Here is a 22,672-nt window from a genome sequence, read left to right on the forward strand (position 1 = left end):
TAAGATAAAACAATAAGAATAAGTAAACTAAATCATAGTAAATACTGTAGGAAAATAATGTCATAAATGATGTGTAAACTTAAAAATGGAACTTTTTTTTTCCTATAGTAGGCAAGATATGATTGAAATTGATTATATTATTATGTTACACTTACACCTTTAATATAAAAATCTAATCAACTTTTCAACAAAATGCATATATATCATATTATAATGTTTCAAACAATGTTTAAATATACTTTAAAAGGAACGCATATTGAAAAATCAGATAAGTTTACCAAATGGTATGTATTTAATATTAAAGCTCTCAACAATGATCATGGTGTGTTTATCTAAATGAAAATAGTGCATGTCTAATGTGTTAAATTTTATTACATAGAAGAAAATGAGACTTACTTATTGGAATTGACTTGTCTAATGTGGGTAAAGACATTTATTACATCTCTAACCCTCCTTGGAGCTTCTTCTATCTTAGAAGCTAGACAAACACAGGCCATTGCAGTATGCTCAACAGGATGGCGTACAAGACTCTTTGAGTAGTAAAATCTCTGCAGAAGTACTTGTCCTGTAGCCATGGCAACCTAAAATATATCGGCCAAATTTATTAACAACTGCTTACCTACTAGGCAGTAAATTAAAAGGAAATATTAATAGAAACGTTTTTAAAAAAACAAGAATATATGAAAATAAATTCTGTTTAACTGGGATTTTAGTAAATTATTACTGGGTGTATTTATTTTAAAATATTCAGAACATAGTGAAATATAAAGTTGTCACCACTTACAAAAATAATATTAATTTTATCCAATTTTTACATGTTTTTTTCTGAAAAGTCACCTTTTTTGGAAACACATTAAAAAAGGCAATATTTAGCTAAGTAACTAAATATAGGATTTTTTAAGGAAAATTATAATATAGTAGGAGAGCAATATATGTTACTACTTTCAGTTTTTAAGTATGTACATGTATGTATATGTAAATTAACATATTTTTTGAAATAATTAAAAGATAATGTAATTAAATTTTTTCTTAAATACTCAATTTAACACTTTACATGTGGATGGCATATATGTGAGCAACATTGGGATAACCATTACACACAACCCCCTCCAGATTGCCAAATTTTCATGACTGCAATCGAGTCCTACTCTGCTGAAGTTGACCTTGTAATATATAGAAAAGTTTTCTAATGAAATAGGTAGTACATAATATCAATGAAAAAAATAAACTTGCTAAAAATTTTAAACGTGTTGTAATTGTATGCAACAGTAAAAGTCATATACATAAAGACATACAAGTCATATACATATATCACATGGTTTATTGGATCCAAAAAAAGGTTCAGTGGTTTTAACTGAACTATTATTTTGATAATAAAAAGACAGTTAAGGCAAAAAAGCTGGGTTTGGTTAATATTATTAATAATAAACAGTAGTAAAATGACCAAGCTACAGCAGAAAATAACAAAATATTATTTATGGTTCTGTCATATAGTAAGTTCTTTCAGTTAATCCAAATTAAGAAAACCATCAGTTAAAACCACTGAACCTTTTTTTGGAGCAGGTAAACAATGGAACATAAGGTCTTTTTTATGGAACTTTTAATATTGCATCTAATTAGAGCACAATTAGAATGTCAAATTTTCTAAGCAAGTTGATTTTTTTCATTGATATTATGTACTATTTCATTAGAAAACAACATTTTGACAGAAAAACCTAACTTTTCTATTTAATACAATGTAAACTGCAGCATAGTAGGACTTGACAGCAGACATGACACTTTGGCAATGTGGAGGGGGTATAAGTATGGATTAGCCCAATATGCTATGGGATATATGCACTTCTAACGAAAAGGAAAATAAGTTTCAGCTCATAACTATGGTCTTAGGTCAGCTTACCATTATGCTAATTTCAGTACTAAAAATATTAGTTGCATGAGTCAATTTAGTATGAAAAATGTGGGTTTGTGTTCGCAGCTATCTTAATTTTAATTAGCATGTAGGCAAGCACTTTACCAATTTTGTATTGATAACGTAACAATGAAGTTTGTAAATAAAACACACAGATAAATAATTATGGTGAAAAAGAAGTTTAAATTATGTGCAGTAGCTTTAATTGTAATAATGATGCTTATGAAAAAAAATCATACAGTATTTTTTTTACGAATGAATAATAATTTGTTAAAAAAATTGTTACGACCAGTTGAGAATAACCTCACTTTTATATTTTTAGTATAAGAAATTAGAACATGCTCTAATTTTTAGTACTGAATTGGCACGCGCATCTAATTTGTAGATACAATACTTTTAGTACTGACTTTAGTATAATGACAAGCAGACCTTAGCTCATACATCCACATAAAATATGTTAAACAAATATTGTACAAAATCTAGATATGTTTGAAAAGTAATTTTTGTAACATATATTTTAAAGATAGCTTCCATATGCTTTAGTTATAACAATATATTTAGTACTGAAAATTAGTGATGAGAAGGTCACGAACGATGCGTTCACAAAGATCTGATCTTTTTAAAGACCCATTATTGATACAATCACATTCTGTGACCCTATCGTTCAAATGACCCTATGAATGATGCTATCTAGTGTTTACCAAACGAACTATGTGATCGCGACACATTGCTCGGTCAAATTAATGCATGGAGTAATTATTTTTACTTAACTTTTTCAAGTATTTTTTTTTATAATTTAATGATTTCTGAAGATGATTTGAGAAATACAAATCTTATTGTCAGCCTTAAACTATATTTTATTCATAAATTTATAGTAATAATATCGAATTCTACATGTAAACAACAATATAATTACATAGTTCCAATGAATGAATCTCTATGAATGGGTCCTGCATTATCATTAATTCATATCATCATCATCATCAGTGGTGCTACAGCTCTAGTTGAGCCTTGACCTTCCCCAGTCTATTTCGCCAGTCGTTTCTGTTCATCGCCAACCGTTGCCAATTTGCCGCGCCGATTTTCCTTGCGTCCTCGTCCACACCGTCCCTCCATCTGTCGTGGTCTGCCTCTACTCCTATTTCCCACTGGGACCGATAATAGAGTTCGTCTGGGTGGGTAATTTTCATTTGCTCTTGACACATGTCCAGCCCATCTAAGCCTACCTATTTTTATAAAGGATATTACATCTCTACCATTTACCATTTTTTTATACTTCTCGTACAATTCGAAATTATATCGCCTTCTCCAAATACCATTCTCACAGAATGCGCCCATTATTCTTCTTAGTATCTTCCTTTCGAAGACGAGCAGAAGATTTGTCTGTTTTGGAGATGGTCCATGTTTCTGACCCATATGTCAGCACTGGTAGGATAAGTGTTCTATATATTATTAGTTTGGTTTTCTGGCTTAAATTTCTGTTTTTTAGCTGCTTGCTTGGTCCAAAATAACATTTGTTTGCTAGCAGTACCCTCCGTTTTACCCTCCATTAATTCATATACTCTCAAAAATATTCATAAACATATCAATATTAAACTCTACACATTAGAGCTTTACACAACAAATTTAATTAGTCGTTCATATGAACGGATCTTTATGAACGGATCATTTTAATGAATGACCTGGAAGACCCGGGTCACTGAAATGAAGCAAGTCTTCCCATCACTACTTAAAATATTTAAAAACTATGCGTTCTTGACACAAGTAAAGTAAAAGCCTGAAAAAGTTCAGAAATGTTACAAATTTATTCTACTAAGTACATTTTTTGTTCTACTTCTTTAAAGTACTACATTTTATTGTAAAATAGGTAAGTAAGCTGGTGTTTATTTCTAAATTGAAATTGACATTCCATTCCATTCCATATACACTGAACAGAAAATAGAAAATTCTTTATGTAAGTTATCAAATATAGGAGAATACAGTCTGATCATAAACCTAATACTGCACCTTTAGTTATATGAGTGGTTATTCTTCTATTAAGTTCTTGTTATCTTATTCAGTTCTTGATCTCAGTATATCAGCATATCTTGGCAGGTTCATGTGTGAAAACTTTAATTTTTATCCACATTCTATGATATAATACTAATATAGGTATAATAATAAAAGTAGATAGACAAACATGAAAATATTGATACTCTGCTCTCCATAGATGATATAGTAGGCAAATGAAAACATAGGTTTTGCAGTCAATATCCCAAATACCAATGTGATATCTATTTAATTCCATATTTTTATAACTATGGTCTTTTATTTCTCTATTTCATGGTTTACAGTTTTTACCTGTTATTGTAACATTCAAAATATGGATTAATTTTGTTACTAAGCCATTGGAAGTTCATGAGTTGTTGTCTTGTGTCACTATGATTTATACTTATTTACCTTTAAAAGAAAAATAAGTCAATTCCATATGTAGCAATAATTCAAATGAGTTTCATGTTGTTACTTTGGTCACAATAATAATAATGATCAGTGACTTTTTGTGTAAATTGTTTATGGATGTTTGTAATTGATAATATTTAAAGGGCCACCTATCCTATTTAAAAATCAAATTAACTAAATTAAATTTCTAGATCTTTTGATAGGACATAATCAATAACACTTAAATCTCGTTTTAAAGTTAATATTGTAAATTTTTTCAAACTTTTAAGGATCTTTCTTAGTGCTTTTAATTATTTGAGGAACACAATTAGGTACACCTAACTACTTTTTTACACAATGAACAATTTGTGTATTTTGTACAAAAGAAATAAATGTACTCAGTTTGTCAAAATTGAAACCCTCTGAACTTGTGTACAATTTTATCAATATACAATTAAGAAAATATTTTTTGAAAATTGGGTTCAATACACAAAAATAGAAGTTGCAGTTTCTAAGATTATCAACAAAATGTGACGAAAAAACATACCTGTGGCAATTTTAATAATATACCAGCCGTTTGAATTAATTCACATCCATAAATACGCAAATCTGTTTCAGTTTCAAGCCCAAGTCCGTCTAATTGTGAGGGTGTAGGAGAAAGTTTTTCTTCTGGAAGCAATTGATTTTTCAATGTTAATATGACTTTACCATACGGCTTTGGTGTACTTTTAACAGTATTACTAACAGTATCACTTTTAGTAGATCCCATGTTGATACTGTAGATGTAAGTACATCGGCCGTTACCCTTTTTACTTTTCCAAACACCCATAAACAAAATGTCTACCTAACGTTTTCTTAATACGACAAACGACGGAAATGTGAATCTCATTCAACGGAAGTGATGAGTGACGTATGTGACCGTGGGTTTTTCTCAACTGTCTACTGTCGTTGTCAATGACGTAACTACTGTATAACTTGGTAATCTTGGTATAACCCCACGGTTCCTAGATCCAGGAAACGTGGTATAACCAGTATAACCCATTATTATAAGATTATTATTTTACAGGCAATATAAAGGGACTAGTTAACTTAAAATTACTATTATTATCATTTCCCTAATTTTGTAATTTCTTTAAAAAGTACATCAAGCTAATACTATTTTGTTATTTAATTAGATTAAGAAAACAGAATCGATCTCGAAAGAGAAGAAAGTTTCCCTAGTGAGAGAAGAAAATACAGAAACAGAAGACTGTGTGAGGAATAATGTAACCTATTCAAAACAAAACGTCAATTTCATATTTTATTTTTGTTGAAAATTTGAAAGCACTATTTATAAAACGAATGTAGAAAAATCTATTTATAAATTTGTCTCTCATTTGAAATGAATAAAGCGCTCCATGCTTCCAAAGAACTTAGTTGCGCTTTACGTTTGGTTCAAGCAAGATTTAATAGACTTCTGTTCAGATTTATTTACAAGTATCTTGGAATATCTTAAAGACACAGTGGAGCATTTAATATTAGCAAGTTTATTTTACATAGTAACATGTATATTTTTATATATGTGTATAAAAGCCTGGGGTATTGTGAATTTCAATCGAGAACCAAAGAATTCAAAAAGAATTTTATTTGTGATTGCCCACCCTGATGATGAATGCATGTTTTTTGGCCCCACCATTCTTAATTTTACCAGAAAAAAAGACTGCCTGGTGTATATATTGTGCTTATCTACTGGTGGGTATACTGTAGTGGTTGCACAACCAAATGTTGGGTTATGTTGCTAAAATTAAATATAAAATGAGATAATTACTTATTTAATTAATTGCCTCTATTAAATGTAAAGTGTAAAAGAAATCTAGTATTACTAAAATACATACCTATGAATCATCCAAGAGTTTAGACAGCAACCTGTTTTAAAGTGCACTATTTTCAAGTACTCCTCTCTACTATTATCACTCATCTTTTTATATACTGATATTTTAAAATGAAGTTTTCTCTAAAATGAAATAATTTTTAGGTAGAAACTATGGGATGGGTTTAATAAGGAAGCAGGAACTATATAATTCTTGTTATGAATTAGGTATTCCTTCTGAGCACATATTTATTCATAATCATACTCTTCTTCCTGATGCAATGGATGTGCGATGGCCAACAGATGTGATATCAGATATTGTCTTAAATTATGTAGAGACTCTTAATATTACAACACTTGTAACATTTGATAGATATGGAGTATCTCTTCATAACAATCACTGTAGCATATACTATGCAATAGCTAACCTTATCCTAGACAACAAGTTACCTAGAGGTTTGTATTAGTCTTGTATAATTGTTATGATGAAAATCAATATAATGATTATTTATTTCAATCCATATGTGTTATAATAGAATACTGAAAGTACCACTGTTTATAAACAGTTAACTAATAGAATAAGTAGCTGAAAATATTACTGGCTTAAAAACCTGTTTTATGTACACCAGTTTCTAAAAAATTGCTTAAGAGTGTAAAAAAGTCCCTTTGTATTTTTACTTCAAATAACACAGTTTACTGTTTCCCTAACAATACTTTGGTACTTTCTGTACATTATCTTCTTCTTTGTGTGCAGTACTTGTTTTCAAGCATTGGCTATCGTTATATTAACAAGCTGATGAAATGTTTCTCAATCAACAGCTAGATGAAATAATTCCTCAACTGTTCGACTTGTCCATTGTCTAATGTTACGCAGCCAGGACAGTTGGGTTCTTCCGACCCAGTGTTTACCTTTGATTTTGCCCTGAATAATCAACCTGAGTAAGCAATATTTAGGTCCTCTCATTATATGGCCGAAGTATTGGACCTTTCTTATTTTGATCATGTTGATCCTTGCTCTTTGTTCATGGTCTCTAGCACATGTTCATTAGATCTGTGTGGTGTGCTGTGAACACTTCTAATTTATTAAAATTTTTTATTTTTGTTTGTCCACGTTTCACATCCATAGAACAAAGCAGGCCAGACCTAGCACTTCAATCCCCTTAGATGTGTGGTCTATGATAGACTTCTACTGCACAATACAGAACACCAGTTAATAAAGCTTTTTCATGTAATTTCTATTCTGGTTGGAATTTCCTCTTCACTTTCAACATTGCAGTCAATCCAACTATGCAGATATTAAACTGTTCCACCCTTTCCAGGTTTTTGTTATGATTTTAATGACTTTCAATGTCTGTTTGTTTTCCATTAGGTACATAGAAATTTTTGAAAAAAATTCAATCATCAATTTCATTATCTAAATTTATTAAAATCATCATAAAATCATTAGTTTGCAGTTGTTCAAAGATTGAACGGGTGCAATTTTTAAATTTAAAACTATGGCTGAGAGATTTGCTAGATATGTTTAAATTGTTACTTTAATTGATAATGGAATGAGTCAAAGAGAAGAGGCCAGACAGCTTGAAGTCAGTCGTTGTAAGGTCCAAAAACATACCAATGATTCGTAGAGAATGAATCTCACAAACAACGACAACAATGAGAAGCAACAAGAATCACTATGGCTAGAGAAAATGGTTCTTTACAATGCTCTTTGCAAAATCGATTCTTTACAGCTAGAGCAATCCAAAACCGTTTTCAAACTGCTCACGGGTGGACATTAAGTACTGTTAATAGTGAGAAGAATGAGGCTGAGGGAATTTGGTCTAGGGGCTTGCTGCCCAGCAATGGGACCTCTGTTAACAGCAGCACATCGACAACATTGACTTGAGTTTGCTAGAGACCACTAGCATTGGACGATAGAAGTCTGGAGAAATGTTTTGTTTAGAAATGTTTTGGACAGTCAAAAATAAAGACATCTACTAGCTGAGTTCGGTTCTGTCAGTGAAATGTGTGTTTTTAGGGCCAAATCAATAGCATCCAAGCCTTACGTTCAACCAGGCTAAATAATATCGCCCTTAAAACATTTATCTTGAACACCTGCATGGGGAAACGGGCCTAGTTTGCGCCCCGAAAGTCTATCTTCATTTTTTGTTGGTTACAAATCAATACGTTGTTTAAAATTACAGAGAAATTGAATTCTATTTTTAGCAGTTAAACGAAATCAGCGAGATATAGAGGTAACGTTTTCAGTGGAAATGAAATAAGGTATATCTGTTGTAGGGACTAGAAGAGAGAGCGATTGTAATTAAAAAAATACATGGAAAATTAAATATTATGAATACAGTAGTATGAATTTTTCTTATAAAACTGTTCATGTGTAATTGGAAGCCGATGACGAGAAGAGACATGTAATGTGCAAACAGTTCACGGCTTCTATATTTTAAAGATGAACTGGTTGGGTAAACTGTAATCAAGTCTTTCGTACAAAATTACAGAGATATAAATCGAATGAAGGAAAAATTTCTGATTATTTCTTGGTCTCAGACGGTCACATCAAAACATACAAAAGAAGTGGAAAACGATGCTTGTCTTCAATGAGCGTGTGTTGCTTTTGGGGAAGCTCTGTAATGTGTTGGGTAGGCATTTCCTTCTAAGGCCATATTGATCTCGTGTTTATTGGTAGAGGAGCATTGAATGCTCAACGATATATTACTGAAATTCTAGACAAACATGTAATGCCTTTTACTTGGTTTGTGGATGAAAACTTTGTTTTCAGGCAAGACAACACACGGCCACACGTAGCCTGGATGTAAACCTGGAAACCGTTGGCGTGCTAAAAATGAATTGGCCGGCAAAGCCCAGATTTGAACCCGATTGAGCATGTTTGGGACCTACTCAAATGAAGAGTAACAAATAGAATGTCTGCCTCAATAAATTGTGAATCGCCTTGGGTTTATTCCTTGTAGGATTCGTAATATATATATATATATATATATATATATATATATATATATATATATATATATATATATATATATATATATATATATATATATATTGAATATACTTGAAAATAGTCGTTTATCAGGATATCAATTTAAAATTTTGAGCAGAAAAAAAAAATCACAAAATGATGGCAGAACTTGTGCTTTTGGTTCTAAAATGATAGTATATTAAATGAGCTAAAATCTTTTTATTGGTAACAACAAAAATATTATAATTTTTTGAAACAAATTTGATAAAATGCGAGATATCCACTTGTAGCACTAAGACAAATAGACAAAAATCAACATATATACATAAATATTATTGTATAAGAATAAAAATAAGTTTTTATTAGTTCAAAGTAGTACAAGATACATTTATAAACATATTAATATAATAATTATAGAAAACACAAGTTACTCACTATTGCTTATTTCACTTTCAAAATCTGCGTTAGGTTTTCCGCGTGTATCCCCCACAAAAGGGAGGTTTTCGTAGTAATGTCTATATTCGTTTGAAAGTGCAGGAGGATTCATGTGAAAGAGTGATGTAAGATCATTATACTTTGCTAACTGAATCAGTATTTTAGATTGATACAAGGGTCTCAGAGAATTTAGTGAAGTAGCTCTAGTTTTCCTTATGCAGTTTAGAACTCCGAAATCGTCGTCAAAGTTTTCTTTAAATCTAAGAATAAAAGGGGTTAATTTAGAAACATGCATTATTTTCTGCCAACGCACTGGTTGGCGGTTCTCATCTTCCTTTCTAAAAATCATATTCCGTTCTGCATGAGATTTCCAGTCAAGTATTTGCTCCTGTGTTAAGTTGTGTATAATATACGGTTTATCACCCTTACGTCTAGCGCACCTAGCAATAGTTTTCCAGTCTTGAGGTTTGCTTTACCAACCCTTTTTAGTTCCGTAGAAATTGCTGAGTGCATAGAGTCGCACTTCGCTATTTCCCACCGTTAAGAACATGAGATCTATATTATTCATGTGTCGAATCTCATGTACAGCCGTTAAGCACATGCCAGCCACACACTTATTAACGTTTTGTCCCCCACATGTGTCACTAAAACACGAAATTGGTTCAACAGAATTAGGTAAAGATTTGAAGAAGCTGTAAAGACAACTAGCAATCTGACAGCTACCACGTTTACCTTCAACTTCTGTCCACATAAAGCAATCTCCCTGTTTCAAAACAACATCATAAATAGTAAAATTGAATGTCTTCAGACGTTGTTTATAAAATAATGCGTTATTGGTAGGATCACTGGGTACAAGAAGAACTTGCTGAAGGTCGAAATTACAACTCACAATTTTTCCATTAGAGTATTCTGCCATCTGTTTTCGTGATCTTTTTTGATCTCGAGCTCTATCTTTTGCTACTAAATGTGCTTAATATTGAGTTTCCAGGGCGGTCTTGTCATTTGTAGGGGTATTATAAGCCATACAAATGCGGCACTGATATTTTCTTGGACGGTAAAACCCAAGGTTGTATTCTTCAGTAAAGACTTTCCTATAAATAGAAACACTAGCAACTTCTTGATTTTTCTCAGCGCATTCTTTTTTCTACATCGAGTACATTAGAGTTATATTTAAATCAGAAGATAAATATTTTCGCTGTGTTTTCGCACGGCAGTACTGCGAAGACATTACGGGGAACGTGATGAAGATGTCTTAATGTGACATCTTACAGTTTCTATTGTTTCGGGTCGTGTGACCTTCTTTGTGAACCTTCTAAACTTGTATTTTCGTTCGTTCTATGCTGCATGGCAATATCTATGACCCCTTTTTTAATTCCAAGTGTGTTAACAAACATTGTTTCACACACCTGAATTCTTTTAGTATTTTGTGGTAAGAAAAACGTTATCGTATTGTTACGTCTTAAGTTTTCCTTAGTGTGCCATATTTTTGTTGTCTTGGCCGTGGATAAAATCCCTTTTTCTTTCATACGATTCGAGTCCATAGTATCTCCTAAAAGCCATCAGCCTCTTCTCATGCGAGATCTTTTTACTACATTTTTGTCTACAGCTAATTGGACACAGATCTTTCATTGCAACTCCTGGTATATGTTTACCCGTAGCAGAAATATACATTTCGCCTTGTTGCCTTTTTAGCTTAGCAACACTTCTTTTCCATGCTCGTGGATTACGCATTATTTTTTCGATCTGCCCGTTTTTACTGGCGTTTCTTCCATACCATCCAATTGTATAGATATTGTTAATGTAGAGTTTATTAGGTCAGTATCGCTATCAGAAGATTCACTTCATGAACTCGGATTGTATTCTGAATTGATTGGGGAGTAAGGTTCAAAATCGGACTCCAATTCATCATTTACCTTTGACGCACAAAGTCCAGCTTCAGATTCCGCAGTAACACATTCCAATTGTATTTCACCTATATAAATAGAAAAAAACTATAAATTATAATTATATTTCAAAAGTATCATTCAAATATCTTACCAAAAAGTATATCTTGCTCTACAGACTGTTCCAGGGTTAATTCGGTGTCTGTATCTATATATATATATATATATATATATATATATATATACATATATATATATATATATATATACATATATATATATATATACATATATATATATATATATATATATATATATATATATATATATATAGGCCTATATATATATATATATATATATATATATATATATATATATATATATATATATATATATATATATATATATATATATATATATATATATATATATATATATATATATATATATATATATATATATATATATATATATATATATATATATATATATATATATATATATATATATATATATATATATATATATATATGGGCCTGCGTAGCGCAAGCGGTAGGATGCTTGACTCGCAAGCCGGTGGTCCGGGGTTCGAATCCCACCGCCGGCAAGAACATCTAGACATTTTAAAAATGTCTATAGGCCCCAGGTCGACTCAGCCTGAATAAAAATGAGTACCTTGGGTAAAACCAGGGGTAATAATAGACGGTTGAAGCGTAGCACTGGCCATGTTACCTTCCTTGTATACCGTAGGCCTTAGATATAGCAGACTACCCTGGTATACTCCCAAAGCCGCGACAGCGGTATAAAACGGGAGACTATTATATATATATATATATATATATATATATATATATATATATATATATATATATAATATATATATATATATATATATATATATCTTTGTTCCTCTTGGCTATCGAAATGTGCAAACAAATGGAACTTTCACACAAGCTTGCTACTACACCTCTGATGAAATAATATTTGGCTTATTTCGCTACCCACTTCTATATCTAAATCTAACAGTTATTGTGATATTTATATTACATTAATATATTATATATATTAATGTAATATATACATTAAATGTGTGTATTATGATTTTGATTATTATTATTTTAGTTTTTCAGCTAAATATGGTAGAAGGCAAACAATTTAATAATTAATTTACACACCAATAAATATTTTATTAATTTACTACTTGAAGATAGTCTTTGGGGAATGATACCCTGGGTTAGCGCCTCTAAACCATAAAACCTTTGATAGCGTTAAAAATAATTTACAAAGGCATTAATTATTTATGGTATAGACTATTGAATTGAAACATAAAAAAATATCACTCATTGAATTATACCACTCATTGAGTTTTTATAGAGTCATTGTTGTCCGCCTAATCTACACTGCTGTTAGTATCGCAAATTCATTCTTAACTATTCCTATCGTGACCTGTTTAGTTATTATAGGATTATTGTAGATTTTATTTTTTATCAATCCTTAAATGAAAAAGTCTAAAGGTAATCAATCAGGAGAACGTAGAGGCCAGAGATAAGGACCTTTATTTGCTATACATCTTCCATCAAACATTTCTTCCTGGTCCCTGTCTGATGTAGTGCCATCTTGTTGGTACCAGCTTGATTTATTTCTATCGCTGACAAATTGGCCAAATTTAGTTGAACCACATTCTAAAGATCCAAATACTTTTGTCCATTAAGATTTTCGTCATAGAAGTGGAAAAAATAAAATATTGTTACATTACCTGTCTGATTCACACCCCAAGTGAACATTACCTACGCCAGCCTAACGGTAAACGAGTATTCTCTAGAATCCGAACAGCAGATGTCTGCGTGACGTCACGGAAGGGTTCCATTGTCTCTACTACATTCATTTTACAAATTCGCATCTGTCAACAAACTCACGTGAAAACCAAACAGGGTCGTACTGAGATGTATCATATGATTTTTAAAAATATTTACTTTTGAAACTATTTGTGTAAGAATTTCTTGAAATTTAATCATTGTGAGCAAAATTTAATGTTCCATTGAAGAAAAATGTGCCAAAATAAAATATTCATTAACTGAGAGATACATAACGAAGTGAAAATTTTGAATAAAGTAGCATTGTCATAAGTTTATCACAGCATAAAAACATACCATTTAAATTACTCAGAGTATGAGGAGCTACATGTGCTGCTGTCTTCGTCTGGATTTATTATTATGAGTTCGATATGGTTCTCTATTATATTGTCCAACTGCCACATTTTGGACTCGACTTTTTGTTGAACGTGTTGCACACATTTCTGCCAGTTAGTTGGACTAATATTATTTATTGCATTATAAAATCTGTAAATTTAACAGTAGTGTTTTTGGCTGCTACATAATTTTTTACTTCTGCCCAGATGAGCTCAATCGGATTGAGCTCACAATGGTATGGGGAAAGCCTTAACACTATTTTGTTTTGGCTTTTTGCCATCTCATCAATGATATATTTATTATATTGTCCCTTATGTTCTTTAACGATATCCAGCAGTTGAACTTTTAACATTGAGTCCTCAAACCCTATATGTTTTGATTTCAGCCACGCTTAGATGTCAGCTTTTCTAGAAGCAGTAGTTGGAATTTTTTCCAATTTTCTGGAATGATAAGACGCGTTGTCCAATACGATGATTGAGTTGTCTTCTAATCGGGGCAGTATATTTTTGCGCACTCTAAAATAAATAATGGAGAAACAATATCAGTACCTGTTTTATCTGCTACTCTAACAGAAATCGCGCTTTTCGACATTGTAGGGTTCTCCTGCATTTCCTTTTTAAATATATTTATAATCATTTCCTTCGTTTAAACGTCAAAATGTCTCTTTACTGGTCTTTTTTTAGGTGGAGTCAATATGTATCAGTGCTTGACATTTTTATTATTCTATTTATCTTCAATAACTTAATGTACTTAGTTGATTGAAAGAATATCAAAATAGCCTAGGGAAAAATAATATGTATTGTAATAAAACCAGCATCATCGAAAATATCGGTAAAGTTGTGAAACTGCATTCTGTATACTTTTTCAAGTCCAGAAATATTCCATTCACTCACGATAAAACCTCCCCAAAGAACAGCTTGGATTGACATGACATTTGGCATACACATAGCTAACATTTTAAATAAAAAAAGTTATATTGTGCCGATGTGTGTTTTTGCCCTAGGAATGAGTTTCACCCATTAACAGACGTGAAAAAACATACTTTCAAAATAAGTCAGGAATTGGATAAACTGACTACTTCTAAGCAACCTTTGTTCTATAGAGTTTTTTCACTGAGTCAATACTTTTCGAGTTATTTGCCAGTGAATATGTTCATTTTTCAACAACAACAAAAAACGAGGTTTTTAGACGATTTTTGCAAATAACTCAAAAGGTATATTTTCGAAAAAATATTCTTAGCAAGAATATAGCCCATAAAATAGCAAAAAAAATGGTATACGTATAAAGCGAGTTTTCCCCGAAAAGTGCTTCATTTTTTTGATATTTCTCGTTGAAATATTCGATTTGAAATCTGAATTACTTTTCATTAGCTACAACTCTGCTTTTACTGAGTCTGCAGAGTTCATATAGGTATAAGTACATAATTTTTTTAAAACTTTTTATAAGCTATATTTTTTGCTAAGAATATGTTTTTCGATAAAATACTTACTTTTGGAGCTATTTGCGGAAAATCGTCTAAAAACGTGGTTTTTTTTTTATTGAAAAATGATTCAATTCACTCGCAAATAACTCGACAAGTATTGACTTTGTGCAAAAACTGTATAAAATAAAAGTTGCTTAGAATTAGTCAGTTTATTCAATTCTGGACTTATTTTGAACGCATGTTTTTTCTCGCCCGAGAAGGGGTGAAACTCACCCCCATGGCAAAAACACACATCGGCACAATATCACTTTTTTTCTTTGCCTTTAGCTACGTATATGCAAAATTTCATGTCAATCCAAGCGAATTTTTAATATTTACAGCAAAAACCGTGAATAAATGTACTAAAAAGGAAATAAAACTTTTCGAAACATCAATAAATTAAAATATTGGTTTCTCTTACCTTTATTAAAGTGATTACCGCAAGCTATTTTACTTTTGACTAACAAATACTTTGTTTTTGGATACTAAAAGTTCACTACACACTATAAAACTTAATACTAAACACTTAAACTAAACTCTAAAAAATAAAACGACCAGTAAATAACTTAAAAATAACTATAACATATAACACACAATATATTAACTTAAAAACCAACACGCTACAATTTGAATTTAAACAGACTGGCAAGTTTGGACCTGTAAAATAAAAACCCCCCAAATCAATCAAAGCTAAATAGTCAATTCACCAATCTGATGGCACATTAAACTAATGTAGTTTAGTCAATAAGGGAACAAAAGAGCAAATTTATTAAACCAGCAAGTGATTTAAAGAAAAAGGCTGGTAATTCCAGTAGATATATTAGTACATACTAAGAATTTGTATTAATTTATATTACAGGTTGTGGAGTCTATGTACTTGATACTACAAATATTATTAGGAAATACTGGTTGTTAATGGATATACCCATATCTTTTATATTTTCCAGATTTAGGTAAGTAACTTGATTCAAAATCATATTCTAATTGATCTCTGCAAATTGTATTCGATTTTATGTATATCTGAAGGTTTTTTAGTTCAATTTTTTTGTAACCTTCAATATGTCTTCTGTGTGTAATGTTTTATTTATTGCCCAGTTATTTAGTCCATATTTTAATAATGTCTCTGAACATTTAGTATTTCATCTTTTTTGTCCCGACGAAGTTTTAAAACATATTTATCATCAGTCCTCATTCTGTCATTTCCAAACAAGCACTCCAATGTTTTTAAGACTCCAAACATTTAATATATGTATTTCATACAAATAAAATGAAGAGTTTAAAATTATTTCTTGTTTTTTATAGTAATATTTTTATCCTAAACAACTAGACTGAAATCAAAGAGGTATCACTAGCTTTTTTCGATAACTTAAACCTAACTAATAGTGGGGAACAACTACAATTATATATACGAACTCTTATATATATATATATATATATATATATATAGTAAAACCTCCGTTAACCGAAATAATTGGGGGGGGGGGGGGGTGGCCGCTTCGGATAACAAGAATTTCGGTTAAAAATATCATTGTTTTTTATAATATTCTTGATCAAAGTATTGGTATTAAAAAATACTATGAGTTGATTTCGTAATGTTTTCTAATAAGTAAATCCAAAATAAAGTAATAAAATTAAGGAAAACGAACAAGTTTAACATGCATTTTTAAAGAAATCTGCTATTTTTTTGCGTTTTCGTTTAACAACGATGTTTCTTTCTCCCTTCATCGTTAATTTGTAGAACGTCATGAGTTTGCCTCATTCGATTGTTCGACGAAACGTAAAGCAATCTGAAAAGGACAAAACTTTATGTAATGACAACAAAAATTAAGAATCTAGTCGTGTCCCTAACTAATTAGGCCTACTGTATAAAATTCTTTCATCTAAAGCATTGAAAATCTCGTCGACGGTCTTGTGCTGTCTGTTGCCTCTTGGGTCGTCATCTTCATCATCTGATATGCTCAGATTGTCTTGATAAAGAACCATATCAATGATGTCCTGTCACGTAACCAGTCACGTATCTCTTCTTAGTTAATTTCGTCATGTCCCTGCAAATTTTTAATGAAAAGTTTAATTTCTTCTGTCGTTTTCTTACCATATTCTTCTTCAGGATCGTCAATCAAAATCTTATCAAAAAGTTTGTTTCAGCATTTTTGCAAAGTTGAAGATTTGATCTTGGCCCACGACTCAGCTCACCAATAAAAATGTTTTATTGGTCAAGATTTGAGAATTTCGGGAACACTTTTGGATTAATTCGTCTCCTGTAATAACAGATATCTTAAGAATGCTTCTCTATGATGTCTCTTGAATGTCTCTATGACTCCCTGGTCTAACGGCTGGATTAAGCTTGTGACATTCGGTGGCAAAAATCTGACAATTGTCACCATTTTGTAGATTTTGAGAGTGAGGGCGCATTGTCAACAAGCAACAATGCTTTGATGAGAAGGTTTTTTGATTTTAAAAAGGATTTTACACTTAAGACGAATTCATTTTCAAATCATTCTAAAAATAACGTGGTCGACATCCATGAACTTTTTTGGCTTCTATACCTTAAAATGTCTTTTCGGAAATATCTTTTAGAGCTCTTGGTTTTTGTGATTTCCCAACACACATAGACATCAATTGGTGAGTGAAATTAACGGAATTGTTTACGTTTTTCGACATACATTTACTTTTTATTGACGAAATTATTAAAACTGTCAGCCGTTTCGGTTAAACGATGTTTCGGTTAAAAAGGTTTCGGTTAAGGGAGGTTTTACTGTATATATACGAGGCATGTTTTTTAAGTAAGTACCGTTTTGCGATTCCGCCGCCGCAGCGCTACAGTCGGCGTTCCGCGCATGAGCGCTGGTTACCTACATCTCTTGTCTACGCACTGACGCCATTACAGTCTGATTCTTCATTGTATACTTGTTTACTCCAGTGTTTAAGATGCCTCCAACAATCGTGAGTCACGCTGATTGTGAAGTACGGGCTGTTATAAGATTTCTTAGTGCTAAAGGCGTAAAACCAATCGATATTCATCGTGAGATCGTTGAAGTTTACGGACAAAACATTATGAGTGATGGAATGGTAAGGAAATGGGTGAGAGCATTTAAAGATGGCCGCACAAATGTACATGATGAAGAACGGAGTGGGCGTCCTTCGGTCGTTAATGAAAATTTGGTGCAGAAAGTGGACGAAAAGGTGAGAGAAAATAGACGCTCTACAATTTCATCATTATCCGACTGCTTTCCTCAGTATTCTCGTAGTGTTTTGTATCGCATTGTTACCGAGAACTTGAATTACCGGAAATTGTGTTCACGTTGAACACAATTTCCGGTAATTCAACGCCAAAAATGTTGACGGATTTGCACAAAACGCAACGTTTAGGCAGTGCATTGACTTTCCTTGAGCGGTACCACAGTGAAGGTGAAGATTTTTAGACCAAATTGTTACTGGTGACAAAACGTGGGTGGCCTACGTCACACCAGAATCGAAACAACAATTCATGGAATGGCGACATTCATCATCACCCAAAAGAGTGAAGTTTAAGCAAACAATTTCTGCCCGGAAAATCATGTGCACAATTTTTTGGGACAGAAAAGGAGTATTGCTAGTGGAGTTTCTGCCTCGTAATGAGACAATCAATGCAGCGTCTTATTGTGAAAAATCTGCGTCGTGCAATCCAGAACAAAAGAACGTGGCAAGTTGAGTAAGGGTATCGTTTTGCTGCGTGACAATGCCTGTCCACATGTGGCTAATCAGACCAAAGATCTCATCAAATCATTTAAATGGGAAACTCTAGATCATCCTCCATACAGCACTGATCTGGCGCCCAGCGACTACCATTTGTTCCAGCACTTGAAGAAACACCTGGGCGGTCAGCGTCTTCAAGACGATAACGAAGTCAAAACATTTGTGATGCAGTGGTTAACAAGTCAGGCGGCAGAATTTTATCAGGAGGGTATTCAAAAACTGGTGCCACGTTATGACAAGTGCCTCAATATTCACGGAAATTATGTAGAAAAGTATATTAAGGTACAGGCTTTCATGTAAAAATAAAATTATTGCCATATCTTTGCACGTCTTTTTTTAATTTCAAAACGGTACTTACTTAAAAAACACGCCTTGTATATATATATATATATATATATATATATATATATATATATATATATATATATATATATATATATATAGGGTTGGCCACTAAGAGTCCACCCTGATATTTGGCAATATTTATTCGATTTTGTGAAAATGCTAAAACAGCTCGATTTTTATTCTAAAGGAGTCATCTTTTACCGATATAAGTATGTGTCAAATGTCAACCCCCTCTCTTCCAGTACGCCAACCCTTAAATTTTAAATAGGAAATATAGCAGCTGTGGCTGATTGTTAAACAGATTTAGTACTGGAGAATTCAGACATCCATAATTTTTTCCATATTAACTCTATTCTTGTGAAAAAGTATCAATTTATTGAAAGTGTTACACCTCTGAAAAACTAAACGTATCGTCTATGTTTTGCTAGTGTCAATTTCTGGTCATTCAAAAACTAAATTAATACGAAATTTGCAACATTAATATTAAACTTTATATTAAATGTAACGTAAATAAAATTAACTAAATTTCAAATTAATAAATTCATAATTCAAAGCAGTTTACTCATCAGCTTTAACTATTTAATTAAATGTTAAAAATGATATCTGCTAACGTGCATACAATTATAAATTCGCTGTTCCAAATTATCAAAAACATTTTGAAGCAGTTTAGGGGTTACTAGAGTCATGCACTATTCGTTGTCTTAGTTCTTCCAATACAGCAGGAATGGTATTATAAATCTTGCTTTTTAAATAACCTCATACTATGAAGAATTCCAGGAGAGTTAAATCGGTGTTTTATCGAATGGACCGCCGATTTAACTCTCCTAGACTTCTTCATATGGGGTTATGTAAAAAGAAATATTTATTTATAATACCATTCCAGCTTCATTGGAAGACCTAAGACAACGAATAGTGCATGAATGTAGTCTTCTTCTTCTTGGTGTGCCTATCCATTACGAACGTTGGCGATCATCATGGCAATCTTGATCTTATCTGCAGCAGCGCGGAAAAACTGTACAGATGTTGTATTGAACCAGATTCTGAGGTTCTTTAACCAAGATGTTCTTCTTCTTCCTGGACTCGTTTTCCAAATATTTTTCCTTGCAGGATGGCTTGAAGGAGAGCATATCTGGATTCATTTCGCATAATATGTCCGAAGAACTGTAACTTTCGAAATTTGATAGTGCTCAGTACCTCTCGGTTCTTATTCATTCTTCTTAGGACCTCCCCATTGTGACTCGGTCAGTCCACGGGATCTTAAGCATTCTCCGATATAGAGCCACATCTCAAATGCTTCCAGTTTTCTGCATATATCTTCGTTTAAGGTCCACGATTCAACACCATAAAAAAGGACAGAGAAGACGTAGCATCGCAGCATTCTTACTTTTATATCAAGAAAGAGGTTGTGACTCTTGAAGAAGGCCCCCATCCGATTGAAGGTGGATCTAGCTTTTCCGATGCGTGCTCTAATCTCCTGGTTGTTAGTCCATTCTTCATTTATTATGGTGCCGAGGTAGTTGTAGTGCGTCACTCTTTCTACAGGGGATTGGTTGACGTAGAGTTGACTTTCTGTTATTCTTTTCTTGCTAATTAATATAAGCTTTGTCTTCTTAACGTTTATATCGAGTCCATATTGTTGACTAATACGTAATTTTGTTCATAACAACTTGTAGGTCTTCTAAGTTGTCCGAATGTAGTCTAGTAACCCCTAAAACGCTAAAATTATTTGTTTGTAATTTCGAACAGCAACTTTATAGTTGTATGGACGTTGGTGAATGTCTTTTTGAACATCTAATTAAACAGATATAGCTAATAAGTAAACTGTTTTAAATTATGAATTTATTAATTTAAAATTTTGTGTTAATGTTGCAAATTTTGTTTTAATTTAGTTTTTGACATGACCGGAAATTGACACAAGCAAAACATAGGTGTTTAGTTTTTAATGGGTGTAACACTTTCAATAAATTGATACTTTTTCACAAGAATAGAGTTAATATGGAAAAAGTATGGATGTCTGAATCCTCCTGTGAAATACCTGTCTAAGAATCTGCCACAAATGGTATATTCCCTATTTAAAATTTAAGGATTGGGGTACTGGAAGGGAGGGGGTTGACACTTGACAGATATTTATATCGAAGATGACCTCTTTAGAATAAAAATCGACCTGTTTTAGCGTTTTCACAAAATCGAATGAATATTACCAAATATCAGGGTGGACTCTTTTGAGTGACCAACCATATATATATATATATATATATATATATATATATATATATATATATATATATATATATATATATACAAAACTCAAATATTTGGGTGTGCAGCGGAAGATAGGACAAAGAAGTACTCTTTTTAGTAAACCAAGCTTTCGCAAATCTTTATTTGCATCATCAGGGTGCTACAATAAACAAAATTAGTACAAAATACAGAAAAGGAATTATTTTGCATCTTACACTAATTGAAGTTGGTTGTCGTGATGTTTATCAAATGAAATGAGCAACTCATTTGACCCCTACAAATGATGGTGAAAACTATCCAAAATTGATTTTTAAAAAACGTTCTTTAACAAATACATATTTAAAACACTTTAAAACACATATACATGAACACTTAAATAAAATTATGTTAAAATAATTACAGAACATGTCATAAAATAAAAAGATACTAATAATTTAAGCAACTTATATTCATTATTGTTAACTTTGGATAAACATGAATCTACTAATACAGACAATTCATCATCAACAATATAAGTTTAATTATATATGAGATATACAATACCTCTACTACTTCTTCTAAAATAAGTCTTTTTACCTTTTCTGTTTCAAGTTCAGCGTCTATCAGGTATACTATTACCTTTACATTGTTATCATTAAGATCTAACGTTCTATCGTTTTAAGTTGGCAGTAACGAATTCACAACCAATTCTTTGTTTCTGATAAGAATGTTTATAACCTAAATTTTATTTTATGACATGTCCTGTAATTATTTTAACATAATTTTATTTAAGTGTTCATGTATATGTGTTTTAAAGTGTTTTAAATATGTATTTGTTAAAGAACGTTTTTTTAAAAATCAATTTTGGATAGTTTTCACCATCATTTGTAGGGGTCAAATGAGTTGCTCATTTCATTTGATAAACATCACGACAACCAACTTCAATTAGTGTAAGATGCAAAATAATTCCTTTTCTGTATTTTGTACTAATTTTGTTTATTGTAGCACCCTGATGATGCAAATAAAGATTTGCGAAAGCTTGGTTTACTAAAAAGAGTACTTCTTTGTCCTATCTTCCGCTGCACACCCAAATATTTGAGTTTTGTATTCTATTTGATCAGCGTTGATGACAAGCGTTTATCGCTTTTTCATTCTATATATATATATATATATATATATATATATATATATATATATATATATATATATATATATATTCAGTGACATTAGAAGTGTTACACCCAGAAGGAATAATT

At 31.7% G+C, this 22,672-nt stretch overlaps 2 protein-coding genes across 3 annotated transcripts in view; one reads left to right on the plus strand and one right to left on the minus strand.

The window, feature by feature from the left end:
• The window catches only part of LOC140436859 (cyclin-L1), a 56,518-nt gene extending 51,292 nt beyond the window's left edge, over window positions 1-5,226 (minus strand). The window contains exons 1-2 of one of the 2 annotated variants that reach the window (XM_072526005.1): window positions 4,875-5,226; window positions 397-581 (exon numbers count right to left, since the gene is read on the minus strand). In XM_072526005.1, coding sequence (XP_072382106.1) covers window positions 397-581; window positions 4,875-5,156 — 467 coding nt within the window. In that variant the 5' untranslated portion in view covers window positions 5,157-5,226. Of the gene's footprint in view, window positions 1-396; window positions 582-3,916; window positions 4,098-4,874 lie in introns of those variants that run through there. The other variant, XM_072526006.1, reaches the window with a different exon arrangement.
• A 286-nt stretch (window positions 5,227-5,512) lies between these two features.
• The window catches only part of PIG-L (phosphatidylinositol glycan anchor biosynthesis class L), a 31,951-nt gene continuing 14,791 nt past the window's right edge, over window positions 5,513-22,672 (plus strand). Inside the window, exons 1-3 of the mRNA XM_072526007.1 lie at window positions 5,513-6,058; window positions 6,342-6,632; window positions 15,976-16,069. Coding sequence (XP_072382108.1) covers window positions 5,725-6,058; window positions 6,342-6,632; window positions 15,976-16,069 — 719 coding nt within the window. The 5' untranslated portion in view covers window positions 5,513-5,724. The remainder of the gene's footprint in view (window positions 6,059-6,341; window positions 6,633-15,975; window positions 16,070-22,672) is intronic.

Source organism: Diabrotica undecimpunctata, chromosome 3, assembly GCF_040954645.1.
Source record: "Diabrotica undecimpunctata isolate CICGRU chromosome 3, icDiaUnde3, whole genome shotgun sequence".
Taxonomy (NCBI): Eukaryota; Metazoa; Arthropoda; class Insecta; order Coleoptera; family Chrysomelidae; genus Diabrotica; species Diabrotica undecimpunctata.